This window comes from Neolamprologus brichardi, chromosome 10 (assembly GCF_056152115.1).
Source record: "Neolamprologus brichardi isolate AB-2024 chromosome 10, ASM5615211v1, whole genome shotgun sequence".
In the NCBI taxonomy this organism is placed as follows: Eukaryota; Metazoa; Chordata; class Actinopteri; order Cichliformes; family Cichlidae; genus Neolamprologus; species Neolamprologus brichardi.
In genome coordinates this window covers 12,308,034-12,329,422 of record NC_142113.1, presented here as the reverse complement: position 1 = coordinate 12,329,422, position 21,389 = coordinate 12,308,034, and the positions used below count along the sequence as shown (strand labels likewise).

The 21,389-nt window shown below is 40.5% G+C and overlaps 3 protein-coding genes across 4 annotated transcripts; 1 reads left to right on the top strand and 2 right to left on the bottom strand.

Annotated features, from left to right (window-relative positions):
- Positions 1-488: 488 nt before the first annotated feature.
- On the bottom strand, positions 489-5,037 carry rraga (Ras-related GTP binding A). Of its 2 annotated transcripts, none has more exons than XM_006802117.2 (10): positions 4,866-5,037; positions 4,462-4,585; positions 4,196-4,295; positions 4,024-4,090; positions 3,697-3,919; positions 2,777-2,872; positions 2,518-2,640; positions 2,324-2,415; positions 2,120-2,235; positions 489-1,001 (listed from the first exon to the last, which is right to left on the bottom strand). In XM_006802117.2, the coding sequence occupies exons 2-10, from the start codon at positions 4,486-4,488 to the stop codon at positions 898-900; spliced, it is 948 nt and encodes a 315-aa protein (XP_006802180.1). In that variant the 5' UTR covers positions 4,489-4,585; positions 4,866-5,037; the 3' UTR covers positions 489-897. The 2 variants fall into 2 exon arrangements, with proteins under 2 accessions (XP_006802180.1, XP_087703314.1); XM_087847188.1 differs by having other exon boundaries at positions 4,953-5,034.
- A 2,134-nt stretch (positions 5,038-7,171) lies between these two features.
- LOC102787284 (charged multivesicular body protein 1b) lies at positions 7,172-10,864 on the bottom strand. Its single transcript, XM_006802116.3, has 9 exons — positions 10,676-10,864; positions 10,565-10,592; positions 9,013-9,110; positions 8,775-8,921; positions 8,606-8,674; positions 8,414-8,521; positions 8,274-8,317; positions 8,045-8,117; positions 7,172-7,882 (listed from the first exon to the last, which is right to left on the bottom strand). The coding sequence occupies exons 2-9, from the start codon at positions 10,578-10,580 to the stop codon at positions 7,838-7,840; spliced, it is 600 nt and encodes a 199-aa protein (XP_006802179.1). The 5' UTR covers positions 10,581-10,592; positions 10,676-10,864; the 3' UTR covers positions 7,172-7,837.
- LOC102787000 (terminal nucleotidyltransferase 5D-like) lies at positions 10,793-19,663 on the top strand. Its single transcript, XM_006802114.3, has 2 exons — positions 10,793-11,435; positions 13,889-19,663. Exon 2 carries the CDS (start codon positions 13,898-13,900, stop codon positions 16,184-16,186), a length of 2,289 nt encoding a protein of 762 aa, XP_006802177.2. The 5' UTR covers positions 10,793-11,435; positions 13,889-13,897; the 3' UTR covers positions 16,187-19,663.
- Positions 19,664-21,389: the final 1,726 nt, after the last annotated feature.

The window sequence follows — 21,389 nt, the reverse complement described above, 5'->3', positions numbered from 1 at the left end:
TCTCTAAGTTCCAGTCTAAAAAAAGGCCTTTTAGCTCGTCCCTTTAAGGCCACGGTCTCAAAAATGTCACTTTCTTCTGATTGGTCAGCTTCCTGACACAACCCCACTCCATCAGAATCCAATAAAAATATAGAGTTGGAAATGAGTTAAATGGAAATAGGTCTACTTTAACACACTCAACAGCTGTTTGCCATATTAAATGAACAAAAATATGCCATTTGTGCTGTAACTTGCTGTCCATCCCCTGAAGTTGTCTCACTTAACAGGCACTATTTGCTATGTGTACAAGACAACTGGTGCCACCTGTCAAGTTAGCCTGGTGAGACTACAATGAAGAAAAGGACCAATAAGAACGATCTCTGATCCATCTCTGTGTACATCTGTTTACAGTGCCTGTTTCTAAAAGCAGTTCGTATTATCAAAGATTAAAAACAGAACCCCCCTCCCAAAACAAACAAACAAACCAACAAACAACCCCACACTTCAAATATTTTTCTGAATAGAACTATATTGTTTGTAACAGCTTACAAACGACATTTGAAAATCAAATCATACAATATCTGCTGCTTCTCATACGGAGAGACATCCCCAATCACTGGGATTCACTGCATGGAGTGAATGAATCTACTGAAATATGACAAAGTGTGACAGCAAATGTAGCCCTCCCCTCCCCCACCTCTGTGTAGTAAACACAATACATTTCCCAACGAGTTGTTATCACTTCTCCCGTAAGAATTAGAGCAAAACAAAAACAAGATGATTTCTCGCGTAATAACTGTGATTGAATATGAAGATATAGACGAAACGGTGCAGGGCTGCTCATGTGACACCAGGAGACCGCAACATGCTGTCTGTGAACTGATTGGCTGAGAGTATCCACTGGGACAAATGCACAGGCTAGCGCATCCGCATGTGCAGGCTATGCTTGGGTCCATCCACTCGCTCCAACTTCTCAAAGTGTTTCCTAGCATTACGGATATTGATAAGAGTGGCTGCAGATGCTGGAAAAAAAAAGGAGATGTGAGTTCTTATTATTGTCTGTGTAGGTTCTCAGTCATCTAGGACAAGGTAATCTAAGCAGCCTGGAAAGAAAACTGACTGACCTCTCATCTAAGAGATTATTCAGTTCTAAAACCAAATGGTTGAGAGTCCCATGTAATTAAACCCTAGTGAGGATTATTCTTTAAGAGGGTCGTTGACCCACTATTGATCATGTCCCTCATCACATGAGCCATGGTGTGAAAAAAGGTGTGAGTCATTAGCAGCAGAGGTTTGGGGTGAAACCATTAGTCCCTTTTCCATTACTACCTACTTTGATCGATCCGTCACTGATGGCCACAATTTTCAGGGCTTTCCATTACCTCATAGTATCAGGTACTAAAAAAAGTACCCGCTCAGCAGAGTTTCCAAGTGATCTGAGCAAGTACTAAGATGTGACGTCATCAGACTGCATGCCACCGATTGGCTGGTCAGTGGCGTCACTCGATGAGTCACACGATGAGTGAGAGTGTCTCATTCACAAAAATCAAAACCACTATTTTTAAAACCCGGCAACAAGTGAAACGGCTACAAAAAAAAGTCTGACAAAAAGCCACAGACTGAGCAGCAGGTATATCATTGCCTCTACATCCACCTTTGTTGTAGCATTCTTGACGGATATTAATTACGTCATGAGACGCTCTGATGCATTGCTATGACAATGACCGCGCACATTAGGCAGTACTCGATTGTAATGGAAAACCAGTCAATCCGAGTCGAGTCAAGGCAAGTTGATCGGAGCAGGTACTAATGGAAAAGCGGCTATTGTGAGACCTTGCCTCACCCCATCATGTGAGATCATCTGTTGCAAGATCTGAAATGCCTGGGAAGGGATCTCAAAACTTCCTCAAGTCATGAGGTACATGATCAATAGAGGGTCAACAACCCTCTTAAGGGACACTCCCACTAGGGATTTGGTTTTAGAACTGAAGAAGCTTTTTGGATGAAAGGGGAAATATCTTCAAGAAACTTCCAGTCGCTTTTCTTTCTAAGCTCCTTAGATGATGATGATGATTATTATCCTGATTTTTTTCTCATAACTGTGAATCTGCTGCAGAGAAATGTTATCTTCACTACTTACGAATAGAAGGGTCCGACATGATGACCATGACATAAGTGTTGGAGGTGAAGACGTCAATGAAGGCTGCAAAATTTGAGTTCCTTACTTCCATGCTTTGGAAGGAAGCTGCAAGTTTACTGGAATGATAGAATAAATAAAATTAAAGTCAACACACTCCAGCTGATGGCATCTGGAGAGGAGGCGGAGCATCTGCAAAACACTTACCTACAGCTGAGTTTGAACTGTTTGATAATGTTACTGATCTTCTCAAACCTGTGAGCGTCACGCTGCTCTTTGCACTGATAGTGGGAGATCACCTGCATTTACAAAACAACACGGGGAAACGACAAGATAAATGACTCTCATTTCTAAATTTGGATTTCCTGCCCAGACGCTGCAGAGGAAACGGACACTCTCACCAGGAAGGTCGCTCTCTCAAACAGAAGAACTTCATCTGCCTCTATGATCTGTGCAAAATTTCTCAGGTTTGTTTCCAGCTGCTGGACGTTTGGGATGAGCTGGTACACTATGCTGGACCAGGCCTGCAAAGAGAAAAAACCCAACAACGTTCAGCTAAATTTAGGAAAAAAAAGAAAAAGAAATAAAGAAAAACAGCCTCAGCTTTATTAGCTGTGACAATAAATAAATAAATAATATATGGACAGTCAGGTTCAAGACCTTATATAGGGTTTCATCCCAGATTGATGTCCTGAAGCATGTGCAAGCTAAAGGCCTGGACAGTCTTCGCAGATCTTCTTCACGTTCTTTAAAGATCTGTAAAGACAGAAAGGTCACACCAAAAGAGAAGTGGGACCAGCTCAAGATCAAAAGAGACACAAGTAAAATACAAAGAAAAAGTATGAAAGGATGTTATTATAGATGTGATTAACATAACAGGCAGTAAAATTAAGAGGTGAACAATATGACCATTTACAAATATTATTGGTACCCTTAAGAGACCTACGTTTAGGTTGTTCATATTCAGTTCATACTTAAATGGGTCATACTGTAGCTTACACATCAAAGTGAAATAAAAGTTCAAGTTTTAATCAAGAAAAACTAGTGCAAAAGTCTAAAAAGGACCAGTTTAATGAGTAAATATATACAACTCCTTTCCTGTGCTGGTGCCAGAGTCACTTATGTCTTGGTAAGGTTTTATTTTATTTTATTTTTTTGAATAACCAGCCAACAACTCAAGCAAACCTTAATAGTACATACTGTTATATTAACTTGTTTCCCACTTTAAAGGAGTTCACAGACTCAGCTAAATGAAGTTGGAGTGGGAGACTTTTGTTTTTTTAAAGCTTTTTGGTGGAAACACATGGAACTGGTTCTACACTGGGCACTATGGCTGTGCTTGTGGAAAAGACTGAACAGTACAATCTTAGAAAAGATGTAGTATGATCAATATTTTTTTCCTGTTTCTGTTCTGGATGGGCAGTGTCATGTCTGAGTGAACCAGATCAGACTATTAATCAGCACTTGACTCGCAGATTAAATATCATTGTATAACACTGCAAATTCAAGACAGAGCAAAATAGTAACCTGTGAGCGGGACAGCAGCACTAATGATGTATGAAATGTTACTTGAATCTCACCAAATCTCTCTGGTCTTCCTGCACAAGGTCCATTTTGTGCACAAGACAGAACACTTTGGCATCAGGGGAATTCTGCAGGATGGCTTCCAGACATGACTGGTAGTAGTGCATGTCTTTCTCTAGCTCACGGCTCTCAACGTCAAATACGTAAATAAGAACTTCTACATTTCTGAAAATGTTGTCCCTCTGGCTGGTGAAGTAGTTCTCCATGAATGTGTCCTGTCTGTTGGTTTAAAAAGCACAGATAAGTGATTAAAAATAAGGAATAACTTTGGCTTCTCAAAGCTGGTCCAGAAATGGCAAATAATTAGCAAATGTGTGTCTTACCCTCCACAGTCCCACAGGTTTAGAACCAGATTGCCAAGAAACCGTACATGGGAGTGTTCCACGTCAACTATGGTCAACAAATAAAAGCAGAAGAGTTAAATAAATGTAGATAATGAAACGCTCAGCATTAATTAATTAATTAATTAATTTTCATATAAGACGGTGCTCTTACTTGTAGCTCCAAGGCGGCGTGTGTCTCGAGCTATGTAATTGGCAAAGATGATTGATCTCATACTGGTCTTTCCAGACCCACTTTTCCCCATCAGTAGCACCTGAAAAGCACACACACGTGACTCACTATTATAGTGGGAAGGGTAATTAGGTGGATTAATCTCTGATTTTAGAAGTACATGCTTGAAATCAAAGGACACTTCAAAAAGGATAAAATCAGTTCTCTGTAATGATCTAACAGATCTAAGCGATCTTCCCTTGCTTTACCTTTTTCTTCATTGCTGTGCTTGACATCCCCCTCAGCAAACACGAGTGTCGGGTATCTCAGTGAGCTGCGGGTCAGATGACTTCAGGCTGTGTCTGCAGCTGTCCTCCCCTTCCTCTCTTTGGGCTACGGAGAAAATCCCCCCCAGAAAAAAACCCCAAAACGTGTTCATAACACGTGTGAACGCTTAAAACAGAAACAAATCAAACATATCCCGTAACTTTTGATCTTTAATAATCCTCAATAAACTTGCTGGGCTTATATACTCTTCTTTCTCTGTTATAAACACTTGAGCTAATGCTAACTTAGCTAGCCCGAAACAGTCCAGATATAAGGCTAGGTTAGCTTAGCTTAAATAAACGGCTGAATAGCTGCACTAAAATTCAACAGCGTATCATCAACCTACCCGAAAGAGTCGACCAGTTACCTAAACCGGTGCAGTTTTAAACAACAATTTCCCTTCGTTTAAACGAGTACAGTTGATAAACATTACTTGGTGAAAGCAGCAATGAAGTCAGGATCAGCTGCTTCCTGTGTACGCCAAGAGTCACATGATGAGTAATATGGGCTTTGAGCCCCGAGTTCTGTCTCACAGGCGACGTCATAGATTTAAACCTTACAGACGTTTTTAGATTAAAGTCTAAAAGAGAACAACAACCTTCAGTTTAACTCCGAAATAGTTTTAGTTGTAGTCCTTTTTTAAAAAAAAAAAAAAAGAAAAAAGAAAAAAGAAGAGTGACTTTATACTTCAATAGGCTAAAGGCAAACCTTATTTATGAGGCATAATTTAAACCTCCCATATTGATTTGTATCGGAGAGTGGCTGCAATACAATTTATAGATGTATTGTTAATTATTAAAGACCTAAACTTTAACACTTAACATCAAAACAGGTCGTGACTTGTGAATTTCTTTAAAATTATAGCTTTATTCAGTACAATAGCACACCACGTCATGCCTTACATCTTATTTTTTATATATTGTTTTTATTTATTTATTTAGTTATTTTTATACATATGGATAACCTTAATTTATTTTATTGTCTTTCAACCTGGTCCTGTTTTTATTGTAATTTGTATGTGTGTGTGTGTGTTTGTCTTTTTGTGCTCATAATTTTGTTCCGCAATGCATCTGTGATGTATTAACTGAGTGGCAATAAAGGGATATGAATTAAATAAAGAACCAAATAATAACCAAAGTTATGGCTGTAGGCGTGACTGGTTCTGGATTTTTGATTTATTTTTGAAACCTATTACGTGAAGCATTACAACGCGCTTTTAATTTTGCTGCTTTGGAGCGTCTCTATCATGACATTGGGATCAAAGATTTCTCAAAAAAAATTGTGTCTGATTATTATCATTCACACAATTATTTCCACTCACGCAAAAAGCGCTTCTTTACTTACATGATGCAGTTCCGCCTCTTGGCCACTAGAGGTCTGTTATAGACACCCGTAGGCTCAATGTGCGTGAAGGAACAGATTTCAGAATAATAATATAATCACCGAGGTGTCACTTGTGGGTTTAAATGCTAGAATTCATTGTTGAGTATTTTGGCAAATGGCCTGTATTTGTATAGCACTTTACTTAGTCCCTATAAGGACCCCAAAGCGCTTTACACTACATTCAGTCATTCACCCATTCACACACACGATGGCAAGCTACACTGTAGCCACAGCTGCCCTGGGGCGCACTGACAGTAGCGAGGCTGCCGGACACTGGCCCTCTGACCACCACCAGTAGGTAACGGGTGAAGTGTCTTGCCCAAGGACACAACGACCAAGACTGTCAGAGGCGGGTCTCAAACCGGCAACCTTCCGATTACAAGACGAACTGCCAATTCTTGAGCCACGATCGCCCCATTATATCAGCTCTAATGGATAAACTGACACTAAGAAAAAACATTGTTGCCATTGTTGATAGTTCAAAAACAAAACAATAGTAAATATAATAAATATAAAATTGCCCACATTGAGAATCCTGATTTACAGTTGTTTTTTTTTATTGTGACTAACTAGAATAATGTCACTTTAAACTGTGGTAGTACATTTGTGATTTCTTTAACAGATTTGGCTATTTGCTCATTAGCCTTTAAATGTAAGACTTAGCGTGAGAATCACATCAGCAACATAGCAAAGACCGAATCTGTAAGAAGAAAGGATTAAATAAACTGGAACATTACATTTTTTGATCAGAAATTCATTATGCTCGTTCATGTAACACCACTGCACACAAATCTCTTGACATCTCTCAATAGCCATCTAAAGAGATTTTTCTTGTAGAGCCGTTTTAAAGTGGGGTTTTTTTTCTGATCGTATCTGCATACAGTCCAAGTGAATATTCAAAAATAGAATGATTACTGAGGGGGACAACAGACAGAGCAGCTAATTTGGACCACTTGTCTATTTTAAGAGGAAAATTAAAGACTTGACTGGAAAGAAGAGGAAATCTCTCACAAAAGCAAGTCGAGACACTTCACTCACACCTGAGAAAACAGGTGTCATCCTTTACATATTCATAATGTGCTCAGTTTGGTTTTTTTGTGGCAAAATAATTGGAAAGATTACCACTGGAAATTGCTTTTACGAGTATGTGCAGCAGCCCTAACCCTCACAAAGCATGTGCGTACTTCTTAAAGTGGGCATTTCACTCCAAATGAAATATTCATAGTTAACAAAAGGAGGATGAATTGGTTTAATTAAAAAGCACAGAAATAAAAGTGTTATAAAATTTTATTGTTTGCTTACTGTTTATTTTCAGAACCCCTTTTCCAAATAATCAGCAAGATTATTGAAGACCAGAAAAACAAAACAAAAACAAAATTTCAGGCTAATCTTTCAGGAACCTCACGCAAATAAAATAAATCAACAGAAGAAGTCAGTTCACCGATAACTGGGGAGGTCTTCCACTCTTTGATATTAAGAAGACAGAAAGAAATGCATAAATGTTGTCTGCAATCATGCAATCACAAATAAAAATTGAATTCTATCCTCCAAAAATTTTTATCATTTCACCAAAACTATATGAAATTGGCCTATAAATACAGGGTACTAACTGTCAAACTCCCACATCACATTTATGGACTTCTTAAATATACATATTTAACAATAATCATAAATTACTTCCTCTTTATTGGTAAATATATATATTCAAGAATTACATACATTTTCCATACCAAGTAAACCACTTTAATAACGTGATGTTATCATAAATATATCACCAACATGAGGAAAAGTGATACAATAGCCCCCCAAAGGAGACAGAAGATGTAAAAAGGAGAGAAGACATGATGGAAATAAAAAGGTGTTGGGGAGTTATATTCAGGTAGTGTACAGACGCTTTGGAGTCCTCTTCCAGCGCCATTCGACTGCAGTCATTCTTTACATCTGATCTCTAAGTTTGGCGAGCCTTTGAGACAGTTCGTCCTTTGGATATGAGAATGAGAGAAAAGACAGCGATTAAATGAGGATGAAGATGAGACAGTTTTTGTTTGCTGGATCCACAAAGAACTTCTTCCTGTTTTTCCTTCATCTATGCGAGTTTTGCAAATGTGGGAGTAACAGCTATGATGTTAAAAGCATGTGTACCTGTTCTGCAGAGGCCACGCTGGTACCCACTGATCCCGTCTGTCCTTGAGGGAGCTCCATGTTCAGATCCAACCTAAGCAAGAGGCGGACATGGGAAGTGTACACTTTTAAACCAAAATGAAATATCTACTCTTTCATAACACCCTGTAAAACATCAGATCATATCTATGTCTCTACGTCACACACTGGCCCATGTGATCAGATATTTCACAAACAGTGAAAATGTTACCCTGCTTCATCAGCCATTTCGTGCAGCAACGACTCCACTTGATTCTGAAACACACATGACACAGCAGGTTTCACCTTCGAGTCTTTAACGGCCTGACAGCGTGAAAGAATATACGAATAAACCGGCACGGCGTGGGGTACCTGTGGTGTTGTGAGAGTTGTCGTGCTGCTCATCGTATCCTCCATCTGGGCTGTCTGAACATCCAGTGTCTCAAACTGGTGTTCAAATTTATCCATGAGAGCAGAAATCTTAAAACAAGCATTGACAATGTGTTTTAATCAGTTCTTTCTTACTAAAATCATCACATTATATCCACATGTAGACTGTTGTACCTTTTCCAGATTCATACTCTTCAATGTGGCGTCCATGCCTTTCACCACTCCAGCCATTGATTTTGTGACCTGAGACAGAAAAACACCACATCAGTCAAATAGCCACAAACAGAGCTCAAACTGAAATGTTGTCTTCAGCCTCTAACTGATCTTTCTAGGACTACAGCACCTGGTTCATTGTGACTGCAGTTTGGACCCTCGCTGCCACAGCATCTACCCGAGCGCTCATCCGCAGGAAGTTCACAGACTGGTTCTTCTGTCTGATGGCGTTTTCTGCATGAATTCTTGCCACTTCCATGTTTCCTTTCTGGATGGCCTGTGGGGTGGCAGACAAAAATAATGGTTCAGTAAAATCTTGAGCAGTCTTTCATGAACTGATGAATGGATTCTGAGTCATCGCTGCTTACCTTCTTGACTTTAGCCTTCTCTAATTTTTCCTCTTTGTCACATTTCTTGGAATTTCTTTGGAGTTCTTTGGCAGCAAACTTTAGATTGAAGAGATTTTCTGGTACAGCAAGTTAAAGAAGAACAAAGCCCAAATACAAACCCCAAAGACCAAAATCTGCAAACCTCCGTCTCCTCACATAAGTTTGGCCTAAACTAAAACTCTGTAATAATTATTGGAAAAGGAGACAGTTCATAAAGAGACATAAAGATTTTAAATCTGGTATCAGGTGATAGTTCTCACAATTTATTTATTTTTTAACCATGATCTGATGCATTTAAACCACTACAGGAAGATAAAAATTAAATGCATCTCCTTGAATTTCAAGGTAAATAAATGATCACAAAATGTGAAATAAACCGGAAGCTGGTGCTCTGATGTCATGGGAATACTGTGAAACTAAACACTCCAGCCAAAAACACACTCAAACATAGATGTGCAAGCAGAAATTTGATATCAAGGAGAATATGTCTTAAACACAAGTGTTGCCAGGGCGCGTTGTTATCCAGTTTTGAACCCTATACTTTAGTAGAAGATATAAATACAAACTTAGCAGTTCAGTCAGTCTATTCTAGATAAGGGTTGCGTAATTTTGACCCATATTAGTCAGACTCAGATAACAAAAGTCTGACATCATCACGTGACTTTTGGATGGAGAGATTTGCTACAAAAAAATGTCTGTCACACCTTTGAGCCACACAACAATGGTTTGTGTATCTATTTTCTCAGCTTAAATACAGTCATGTGGGCAAAAAGCAGAGTTGCACCAACAGACTGAAGAAACAGCATCACCACTGCATGATCTGTCCACAAGAGAGCACTGACAAGTTCATTTTCCATCCTGTTTATTACCCGTGTTACTTACAATTCTTTTTAATCAAAGTCTATTCAAATGGATTATCTTTAAGATTTACTGTTTATTAAAAATACTATTAGTCAGCTGGATTTTAAAACCCGTAATAACAATGTCAATACAGCCCTTAAAATTCTATTGTCAGTCTGAATAACATTTACATTTAAAAAAAAGTCTCAGATTTGTTCTGATGAGTTATACTGTGACAGGTTACAAAACAGGTATTTTTGGAGTTTTCTAATAATTTGCCTATGTTTGTATGGTTCCCGGAAACCACCGCCGCGCTGTGTTCAACAACACACATCCACCTTGTTCCTTTATTATGATTCGGAGTGCTAGCTAACACCCAAACTTCACGGGAAACTACCGAGCGCCGGCTGCTTTATTTACACCCATTAGCAGTGTAAGCTCTTAAGGCCTTCAGCCCAGCTCGGTCGCCGTGTTACGTCGCCTATACAGACTATGAAAGGTTCAGTTTATTCGGTAAGGCGTTACCTGTGTCTTCGCTCAATATCAAACATGTTCCGCGACGCTTCAGACATCTGTCGCACATTAATCTCAGCAGTCTCGTCAAAAAAACACCGTGTTGTGTTCGCCCGTTTAGCTCGGCGTTAACATTACACCAAGTGACTCTCTCTCACCGCTCTTTTTAAAAGGATACTTTCCATGCTGGGCATCTTGAGGCCGTTCTTTTAAATTCTAACAGTTACACAATAAAATCAACACACAAAAAAGTTGCTAAATATAACAAAACTTCCCAGTAAAACTTCACCTTTTCAGGTTTCGGTCCTCCTCTTCTTCCGCACTTCCTGATGTCTGATCAAAATATGGACGACGTCAGCGTCACGTGGTGACGGTATTCCATTCAGACGTCACGAAGGAGCGGCTAGCCCCCCTCCTCCACCCGAAATGTGAATGAGAATAAAAAAAATAAAAAATAAAAAAATAAATAAAACTAACGTTAAAACACCGCAGTTTTTTCTACGAGTAAACTCCGGCTGAGCACAGTGACCGAGTGAGCACAGACTGATAAAAGTGGACGTGGCGTTGTACCCGGCGGAGTGCCGGTGGGCGGTGAAAGCGGTTGATTGATGATTAGATTTACGGTGTGGATCACGACTGGGAGAGAGGATGACTCACTCCGTCTGATGTGATGTTCACCCCGCAACAGCTCGGCAGTGCGGTGGCACGCCGGTAGTTCAGCCTGACAGGTCGGTGTGCTCTGCCGTTACAAGCCAAACTTTACCAAACACTTCAGATGCGTTTGGAGGGCGCTCAGATACGTTCTTTGTTTCAAACTTGAGTGGTTGTCACTTGCAGTTAAGGAAGACACCGAGCGTCGTGATTTACCGTAAATTTCGTGACGCCTGATTGCCATGGAAACAGGGCTCCTGCGCTGAGAGGAAAGTGTCCGCGTTATAACTTCAGCTTCAGCATCAACCTTTCCAACGAGGTCGCATAAACCTGTTGGATACTTCACAGTTTTCATTTTTCTTGTCTCTGCCCTGGCTTTACTTTCCACCACGAAGCAGGTGAGTTTTTATTTGTATTTTGTAAACGCATAATTATCTCTTCTGCTGGCACAACGCAGTAAATGCACCCTTTTTTCTCCTTCCTTTAGCATATTGCTCAGTTTCAGCCAAAAAAGCAAACAAAGAAACAAAGATTGGCCTGTTTATTTACTTACACTGTCTGTCAACTTGTCAACTAGTAGCTTCTAAATGGAGCGGAAAATCCAGATGCTGGTCACATCTGGAACTAATCTGTAATACATTTTAAGTTCCGAGGACAACACGTTGCTCTGTGGTTGAAACATTAAAGAGCAAAATGTTGTTGGTCCAAGCAGAAATGCCCACCACCAGCCTTTTGTGTGTCCCCCACATCACGATCACCATCTGTGTGCTCAGTATTGTGGAGTGGACTATGCTTCAATCCATTCACAAGCTTCCCTGCCTAAATATTTCAAGAGTTTCACAGCCATAATGCCACCGCAAGTGGTGCATTTGGTGTCGTGGTGGTTTTGTTTTGTTTTTTTGCGCACAGAGAAACAATCCAGGAGAGCCAACGTGTGATGCTTCATTCAGTGGCTGTATGAGTCATATAGTCTTATCTATAAAGAAGCCAAGTGGCAGAGGAGCAGTCCTGCTGCAGGACCGAGCTGATATAACCCCTGAGATTCACTAGAGGCTGCTGTGGGCCATGCTTCCCTGTGCCCTGAGTTGCTGCCACTGACTGCATTTTGCATTGATGACCGTCAAATACTAACACAGGATAGAGGATGCAGAAGGCTGGTCACACGCTGTGCGCAGCACAGTTAATTGAGTGCTGTTTACAGTACGTCACAGGGCCGTGAAAACCATGTGAATGGAATCGGTACAATTTGCGTCTCAGTTTGCATTTTTAAAAATGGGGTTAAAACATTTTCACAGGTATTGTCATTAAGCTTTAGCCACTATGCTCATATTTGATGTAACACGTTAAAATTGAACCATTCCCTTTTCTTTGATCTTTATATAAACTATATACGAGGAGCTATTATGAAGGAGTATTGCATGAAAAATATTCTTAGAACAGCACACTTTTGATTTTAATTGAATCTGACCTGAAAGTTGATTAAATTTATTTATCAAGTTATGCAGATTTAAACATTAGATTTCAAACACTGCTGGTTTCATTTTGATTACCAGCTTATGCTGGTAGTATATAATAAGCTAAATGGACCTATTTCTTAGGTACATTTACAGATACACACATAAGTGGAGCTCTTCTCTGTGGTGTGTTTTCGGTAACAGGCTAAAATCTGACATTTGTCTCTGTACAGAGTGAGTCAGCGTGCATTAATGATGACGTAGACCACCTTTCCCCCACTCTAACTCATTTCCCCTTTACCCCCTTCTTAATTTAAAGAGTTTAACAAAAACTATGTCAGATACAATTTGTTGTGACATTAAAAGACGAGGAACATTTGCGCCATGCTGTGTATTTGCAGAAAGATGTAGTCTGGGGGTATTAACCGCAACCCTGTTTTTATTATGCATGACTCCCTCGGATACCTTTTGACATAGAGGTGCAAGCCAAACAGAGAAATCCAGCTTGCCTTATACAGAACGACCAGGTTCTGTAGTCGCTAAGTTGAATTTCTTCCATGATTACCAGTCAGCTGCTGAATGACAGACAGGTGAGTCACCTGTAACTAGGACATGTAATCATGGAAGAAATTCAACAAACTTGATTACTGAATATTTATCCAATGTGACCAACAAGTAAAATGGTGTGAAAGGCAGCTGGCAGTGTCCATGGCTGGCAGAGAAAAAGCCCCAGGTCAGTGTGGGAGGGGTCGTAAAGTAGAAACAATGTTACATATTTGGCCTGTGTATTTGATTAGCTGATGTACAGGGTCTTAGTTTTATGGTCTGTGGCAGACATTCTGACGCGATCTTATAAGAACATATTTTTATTACATTTGTTGGATTACTGGGAAAATATCATTTGTTACTGTGCGTCATCAGTGGCTTATGTTTAAGCCCTTACTGTGCCACTTATTTGACTTTGCCATATGTTACGATTCTGTTGCCATCTAGTGGCAACACACCAGGCAAGCTAATCACCGAGATATCCTCAATCCTCAGAGATGCCCATTATTCCTAATGCTGAATTGCTGAATTTCAAATCCAACTAATAAACAATTAGCACATATTGCAGTCAGAGAGGAATGAGGGTGGCAAAAGACTTTAGCTCATATATGCATATTTTTTGACTGCATTTTTGACACAATACTTTACAGAGGAGAGAAAAACAAAGTCTACAAAACCTTTCTTTTCGCACACTCTCTTGCAAAGGCTCAGCGCTAGTGGCTTATCCAGCTCTACGTAAAAGTGCATTTTTTCACAGGATGTTATGCTTTCTGATCTCTTTTCCTGCTCCATGCGTTCCCTTGCCAGTGTAAGATGTTAGTCGTAATGTGATGCAAAACTCTGTTTCACAGGTGAAGACGATGGAGCTTCAAACAGAGAAGAGGTTCCACAATCTAACCCTGGAGCAAGTTCAGGCTCTTGACAAAGTTTTGACTGAGGTAATCCCCATCCATGGGCGAGGTAATTTTCCTACACTGCAGGTGAGAGCGAAAGACATCATTCGTGTAGTGAAGGACCGTCTGGTTGAAAGGAACATTCAGGTTAAAGATATACGCCTCAACGGCATGACTGCCAGCCACATCCTCGTTAAAGACAACGGGCTTGGCTACAAAGACTTAGACATCATTTTTGGAGTGGAGCTTCCGAGGCAGGAAGACTTCCAAGTTATTAAGGAGGTGGTGCTGGGGAGCCTGCGAGACCTTCTCCCTTCTGGGGTTAACCGACGTAAGATCACCTGTCTGACAATGAAGGAAGCCTATGTGCAGAAGATGGTGAAAGTTTTCAATGAGCATGATAGATGGAGCCTTATCTCGCTTTCTAACAACAGGGCTAAAACTGTGGGGCTCCGATTTGTTAGTTCCCTCAGACGACAGTTTGAGTTCAGTGTGGACTCCTTCCAGATTATATTAGATCGTATGCTTGAATCTTACTGGGGGAACGAAAGGAAACAAGAATGGAAGTTGGCGCTGACTGCTGGGCCTTCATCTAAAAAGGACGATGACGATGAAAGCAAAGGACAAGAGAAGCCGAGCATTCCTCAGGAGGTTGAACATGATATGAAAGAAGATTCTGCAGTGGTGACTTGCACAGAAAGTCCGTGCCAGGATGAAGCTGTTTCTCCACTCGAGGAAGAGCTTCGTCACGAAGAGGTCGAGAGTGTAGACGAAAAGCCCGAGGTGCAGCAGGTGCTGGAACCGGAGAGCATAAGCTTACAACAGGAGGAAGAGGAAGTGGAGGGCATTGAGGATGTACAATCAGAGGAGGAAATTGTGTTTGAGATGTGTGAGAAAAAAGGAGAAGAGAAAGAACAGTGTGAAATCAATTATCCTGTAGCTGCATCGCCCCAAACTTTATTTTCAGATGTTGGGGATCCTCTGACGACACATGAAAAATACGAGGCACAAGCTTCCCAGCCTGTAGTGTGCACATCACATACAGAAAAACCAGCTCCACAGGATTTAACTCATTGTGAAGAAAAGTTCAACGTAGACTCTGTAAGCTGCAGGACTGATTCTACCCCAAACCCGCAAGATTCAAATCTTGAGTTTTCCTTTCCTCCCCCAGCTAAAAAATCTTGCAGCACATCAGCGGACATTGTGCCAGATTACTGCCCCTCCCCGAAATTACAAAGAAAAATGTCACGGAAGTTGATTAGTAAGCCTGAAAAATGGTCTTTACTAACCGATCTGTCAGACCTCACCACACAGCTGTTTCCAGCCATAGAGCTACCAAAACAACTTCAGCCGAAACCTGCTGTGCTGGAGAGTTCTCAAGTTCACAGTTCAAACATACCAAGCTGTCAGACGGAGAACTCGGAGGGTACAGATGTACTTACAGTTCCCACACACAGTACAGTCAGTACACCGCAGGATGGGACTTGCTCCAGAGAAACTTTAGAACAAACTGTTAAGCCAAAACACTCAAAGGAGCCTCCTGATTCAGAGCCTCAAAACAACCCATGTGCAGCAGGTGTGGTCTCACAGCCTCTGGTATATGAGCATAAACCGGAGCTGGCAGACGCTGTCCCAAACAGCTGTGAGTCAAGCTCATGGCTTGGGGAAGCAGGAGAGCCCACCATCACTGTTGAAGCTGAGTGCATGTACGGAGACTTTAATCAGGCTATGGATCATCTTCGAAACCGCCTCATTGCCACCCACAACCCAGAGGAGATCCGGGGTGGGGGATTGCTAAAATACAGCGACCTGCTAGTGAGGAACTTCCGGCCAGCCAGCGAGACAGAGATAAAGTCCCTGGAGCGATACATGTGCTCCCGCTTCTTCATCGACTTTCCTGACGTAGGCGAGCAGCAGCGGAAGATTGAGGCCTACTTGCAGTGCCATTTCATCGGCAGCGAGGAGACTAGTAAGTATGACTATTTGATGACCCTGCGGCGCGTGATAGATGAGAGCACGGTGTGTTTGATGGGACATGAGAGGAGGCAGACCCTCAACATGATCACAGTGCTGGCTCTAAGGGTGCTGGGCGAGCAAAACGCCATCCCCAACACGGCCAACGTTACCTGCTTCTACCAGCCGGCTCCATACATGACAGAGCCCATTTACAACAGCTACTTCATCACTCAGGCCCAGCCGCCTCTGGTCTACCACCCGTACCCTTTACATGTCCACATGCAGACTGGTCTGGTGTAGCAACGTTGATGTGCCAACAGGGAGGCATGCAAGCTGCTTTCAGCATGGTGCTCTGCAAGCAGAAGCACAAATGCAAGTTTTAGCAACAAAAAACAACCACGGGCGCAGTGGTGTTTAATGTTTTGAAATCCCTCCTGCTTATGACATGAAAGGAAATGAAAGGTCAGAACTGCAAGTGGTCTGGGATCAAAGCACGTCACCCTTTCAAGATGAACACTTTTGACAAAGGAAAGAAACGCAAGGAACCCACTTTTCAGAGAGCTTGTGAAGAGGATCGTATTGAAGCCGAGGGACTTTATTTGTGGCAGCTTCAGCTGCGTTTCGGTGGAGCTCTGAACTGATCATCATCCCGTGATGAGAACATCATATTGTGATACTTTCCTTATGGTTCGATAAACCTCTCTAACAATTAAACAAAATACACCTGTTGGCAACAGAAATCCTAGTTTGAGTAAAGTTTGGGTCATGGTAATTTCTCCAGGGTTAAATCTCCCATATAGGTGTTTTGTAAGTCGACAGCCTTCATAGAGTAAAGTCAAACGTGTGGTTATAACTATGTATTCACTGTAGAGGAATAGGACTGCATTTACTAAAAGAAAACATTAGACGAAATCTCTTGTGGTGTTTCCATAATCTTGGTGCCAAGTTCTGTGTTTTTGTGATTGTAAACATCATTTCAGAGAGCAGAAAAGTTTAGTGCCATTAGGGACTGTGTGGACATTATCGGGTTGATAAGGGGGCCTTTGTAGAAATACACACAAAAAAAAGACCTTCTACATCAAAGCCCTTGTAAGTGTAAATCATACTCTTAGAAAAACAAGAAAGCATCAGAGTTTTTGTTTGGAGAAGACTTCTCTTTAATTATGAAATGAAAACTTTCAAGCTAGCTTCAGATTAAAGAGTTGGCACACAAAAAAAGACAAATTTGAGTTAATTAGGACATCCGTCAATAAATATCAGGCACAATAATGTGTCATAGTTGGCAAAAACTGAGAACAAGACCAGCATATTTTTTTGGGTGACAGATGGAATTTGGTTGGTAATTACCCTGTAGATTGTCATATGTTTTGGCCCGGTTATAGCTGGTCCATAATCTCCTAATGAAACACAGTGAACATCTTATCCGAGAAAAATATTGTTTCACTGAGGGTGTGACTTAATCAGATTTTATTGGCAGTGGAATAGCAACAAAAGGAAAGGTCAAACAAACAGCTTTTGATGGCTGTGTTGCTAAATCCTGACAAGTAAACACACCACTTGCCAACCACTCCATACTTTACAGGAAGGTCAAAAAAGTACAACAAAGACCATATAATCTCTTAATATGTGGGTATTCATGTACAATCTCAATTTTAAAAAAGTTTGGACGCTGGGTAAAATGTGAATAAAAATAGAATGCAGTGATTTGCAAATCTCATAAAGCATTAAAGAACAAAGAAAATGTATCAAATTTTTATACGTTTTATGTTTTCATGAAAAATATTAACTCCTTTTGAAATTGATGGCAGCAGCACATCTCAAAAAAGCTGAGATGGGGCCCACAAAAGACTGGAAAGTAAGTGGTGCTACAAAGGAAATCAGTACTGGATGCCCGTGATGTCCAGGCCCTCGGACAGCACTGCCTTAAACAACATGATTCTGCCATGAATATCACTGCATGAGCCCAGGAACAGTTCAGAAATCACTGTTCACTGTGCCATCTACAAATTCAGGTTAAAGCTCTGTGATGCAAACAAGAAGCCATACGTGAACATGATCCAGAAATGCCGCCATCTTTAAAATGGACTGAAGTAAAGTAGAAAATCTGGTGTGTAGAATTATGGATGCTGAATCCTCCAGACTAAAGAAGCTTGTTATAGCAGCGCTCGGTTTAAAAGCCTTTCATAAATTCAGTATGGGTAATCTGGTGTGGGGGTGCATTAGTGCCTGTGGAACTGGCACCCAGTGCTAAAAGGTATATACAGCAACACGTTCTCCCATGCAGAAGACATTTTTCAGGGAAGGCCTTGCATATTTCAACAAGACAATGCTAAGCTACTTACTGCATCTATTGCAGCAGCATGACTTCCAATAGAAGAGTCCAAGTCTGGCAGTAGACCAAACCTTTCACCATTTAAAAAAATTTGATTCACCATAAAGTGAAAAATACGACAAAGAAGACCCCTAGAATCCAGTATCAGACAAGAATGGGGCAACTTTCCTCTCCCAAAAGTCCAGAAGTTACTCTCCTCAGTTCCAACAGGTTTACTGGCTGTTGTGATGCTACACAGTAGTAATTGTGTCCCTGTCCCAACATTTTTTGAGATGTGTTGCTGCTATCGAATTTAAAATGAGCTACGTTTCTCTTGAAATGCTACCTTTTTTCAGTTTAAACATCTGATATGTTTTCTGTGTTCTACTGTCAATAAAATATGGGTTTGTGAGACTTGCAGATCATTACATTTGAGCACCTCATCATCCACACTATAAAAGCTAATAGATAAAAGATGTTTTCAAAGGTCTTTAATCTTTTATTTTAATACAGAGTATTTATATATAAACCCATATTATTAATGATAACAACAAGGATGGCAGAGAAATAATTTCTGAGGCTTCTTCACACCTAATATGTTTCCTACAGTCCCTTAAAATGTTAAGACACACCTCTGCTCACAATAAGTGACAGATGTCATGCTCCTAGGATTGTTGTTGTTGTGTGTTTCTGAGTGTGTTGATATTTATTATGACATAGTGTAAAATTCTGAGCTTAGATCTGTGCCCATATAAGATTCAAACTTACCTGCATTTTAGAACTAAATTCTCCTATTCCGTGTCAGGGAATTACCACGAACATTTTCCTTCTTATGGATTTGTGACCGAGGGTTTGGCTGTCTTGTTTTTAATTTTGTTCACACAAAAGCTGAGAAATGACAGCATGTTGAATCCCTTTTCCCACAGTCGACAGGCTGAATAGAGTTTGTGTTTGTATAATGTGTTGACAGCTGTTTGTTGTAGTGGACGAGGTAGATGTACGTTCTCTCGGGGTGGTGCCTGCTATTATGTGCAAAAATGTTACTGCTCATTTTAATTATTTCAGCTGTCTTCAGTGCAGCCAGCAGTTATTGCACTTCTGTCTTTGTGTGTTTGTTCACTGTGTATGCATAGTACATGTAATCAGTATTTTAAATAAAACAAACAAAAAAACTAAATCATTTAAGCACAGGTTAGGATATGTGGACTATTCACACTGAGACTGAAGCACAATGTAAATGCACTTAGGTGTTGTCGAGTAATAAAGGTGTTGGACATGCTCGTGACTCTCCACATAAGTATCGAACACATCTAAAGTACTCTGTGGTGCACTATGTAGTGGTTGTATCTATCTTTAGACTCTGGGTTTGTTGTGTATCGTTAAGGAACTGTTATGCAAGTAGAGAAATGTCCCTGTTATGATATCTAGTTGCTCAGATTGTTGTGTTATTGTGATAATAAATCTAACACAACCTCTCTTTGTCTGGAGTCTTTTCCTTTGTGGTCAGACTTCCACTATATCATTTTTAAAAGCTGCATTAAACCTTCAGAGTAATAACCTGTTTGACACTTATCATTCTGTACCAATATTAAACCGTGTGAAAGCCTGTTTATTTCCCTTTAATTCCTTACATTTGTAAGGAAAATGCATTTTGGGGTTGAGCAGCAGAGTTGAGCATGTGGGTTGCACCCATTAAAACCTGGTAAATCTGCTCTGCCAATGCAAAACAGCTGATTCATTGATCAAAACAACCACACTGGCTGACAAATGATGGTTAAAGAATGGGACCCCATCCCACAGCAGTGTGTGACCAAGCGGTTGACCAGCATGGTGGGGAGGTGCCAGGCTACTGTGGCTCTACACGCCAAGGCCCCTGTTGTTAAATGAATACATTTTTAAATTGCTGATATGTCTGGTTTCATTAGACTTCAATCATTCAACACAATAAACAGCACCAAACAAGTGTCAATAGCAGAATATATTTTTCTTCAGTGCAACCTACATGCTCAACTCTGCTGCTCAACCCACAAATGCATTTTCCTTACAAATGTGCCACCATTTAAGGGGAAATAGACCTTCCAGTGGTTTAAGATTTCTTGCCAAGAAGCATTGTTACAAGAAAGAAATGCAAAAAAACCACACTGTCCTTACTTTTTCTGCCACATTTAGAATAATAATATTCTTGTGCTTCATTATGAGTTATTAGTATAATTAGGCAGATTGGTGTATGGTGGTGAAGGTCCTGGGTTCAAATCCACCAGGTGGCTGTGGTCTTTCTGTGTAGAGTTTGGGTTTTCTATCAGGTCAACTACGCAGCTACTTTCATCTTCCCCCTTATTCACCAGGGGATGCCACAGTGGCAGCTCTGCATGTTTGATTGGGCAGATTTTTACGCCGGATACTCAGATACCTCCAGGAATTGGAACTTCCCCTTGTTAGTAAAATGTGTAAACCACTACTCTATGGATCTTCTGCATGTGAGGTCAACTGGTAATTCTAAATAGAATGGCAACCCATCCCAGGACGCATCTCATTTGCCGAATGACATTTGGCTGGAGCCCCACACAACTTTAACCTGTGTAAATGTGGTTAAGAAAAAGGGTGGATGGATCATATAATTAGAAAAATGTCCTGAGGGGTGCTACATCCTTACTCTAGGTTATGTTTTGGCACATTATTAAGATGAGGACCTATAATCAGTCTTGTGAGAGCTGATGGGTGTGTCTATAGGATTTACGTTTTATATGAATAATTCATAGTTTTCCAGGAGCACATTACCAATTTTCACAGTATTTTGGTAAGACCACCCTCAATTGTATAATGCTGCATTTTAAAGGATGTAATTCTAATCATTACCTTATTAATGCTGAAGACAAAACTGGCCAACACACTCTTTTCCTGCTGTGTGCTGCACTCACCCAGCAGCTGTAGTTTACAAAGAAAAAGCCTTTAATCAGATTTTAATCACTTGATATAAGCATTTGAGGATTTAGCAGTTTAAGACTCAATTTAGATATAGAATGAAGGTGTTTTATATAACAAGTCACCTTTTCCTTTTTTTTTTTTGGTTGCTGTTTGGCACACTTATCGCACTAAAAATGACCTTTATCTCTTTATGCACCGAATAGTTAGAAATCATAAGATCCTCCAGCATCACTGCAGTTTCTAGGTGTGGTGGAGCACGGTGCGTCA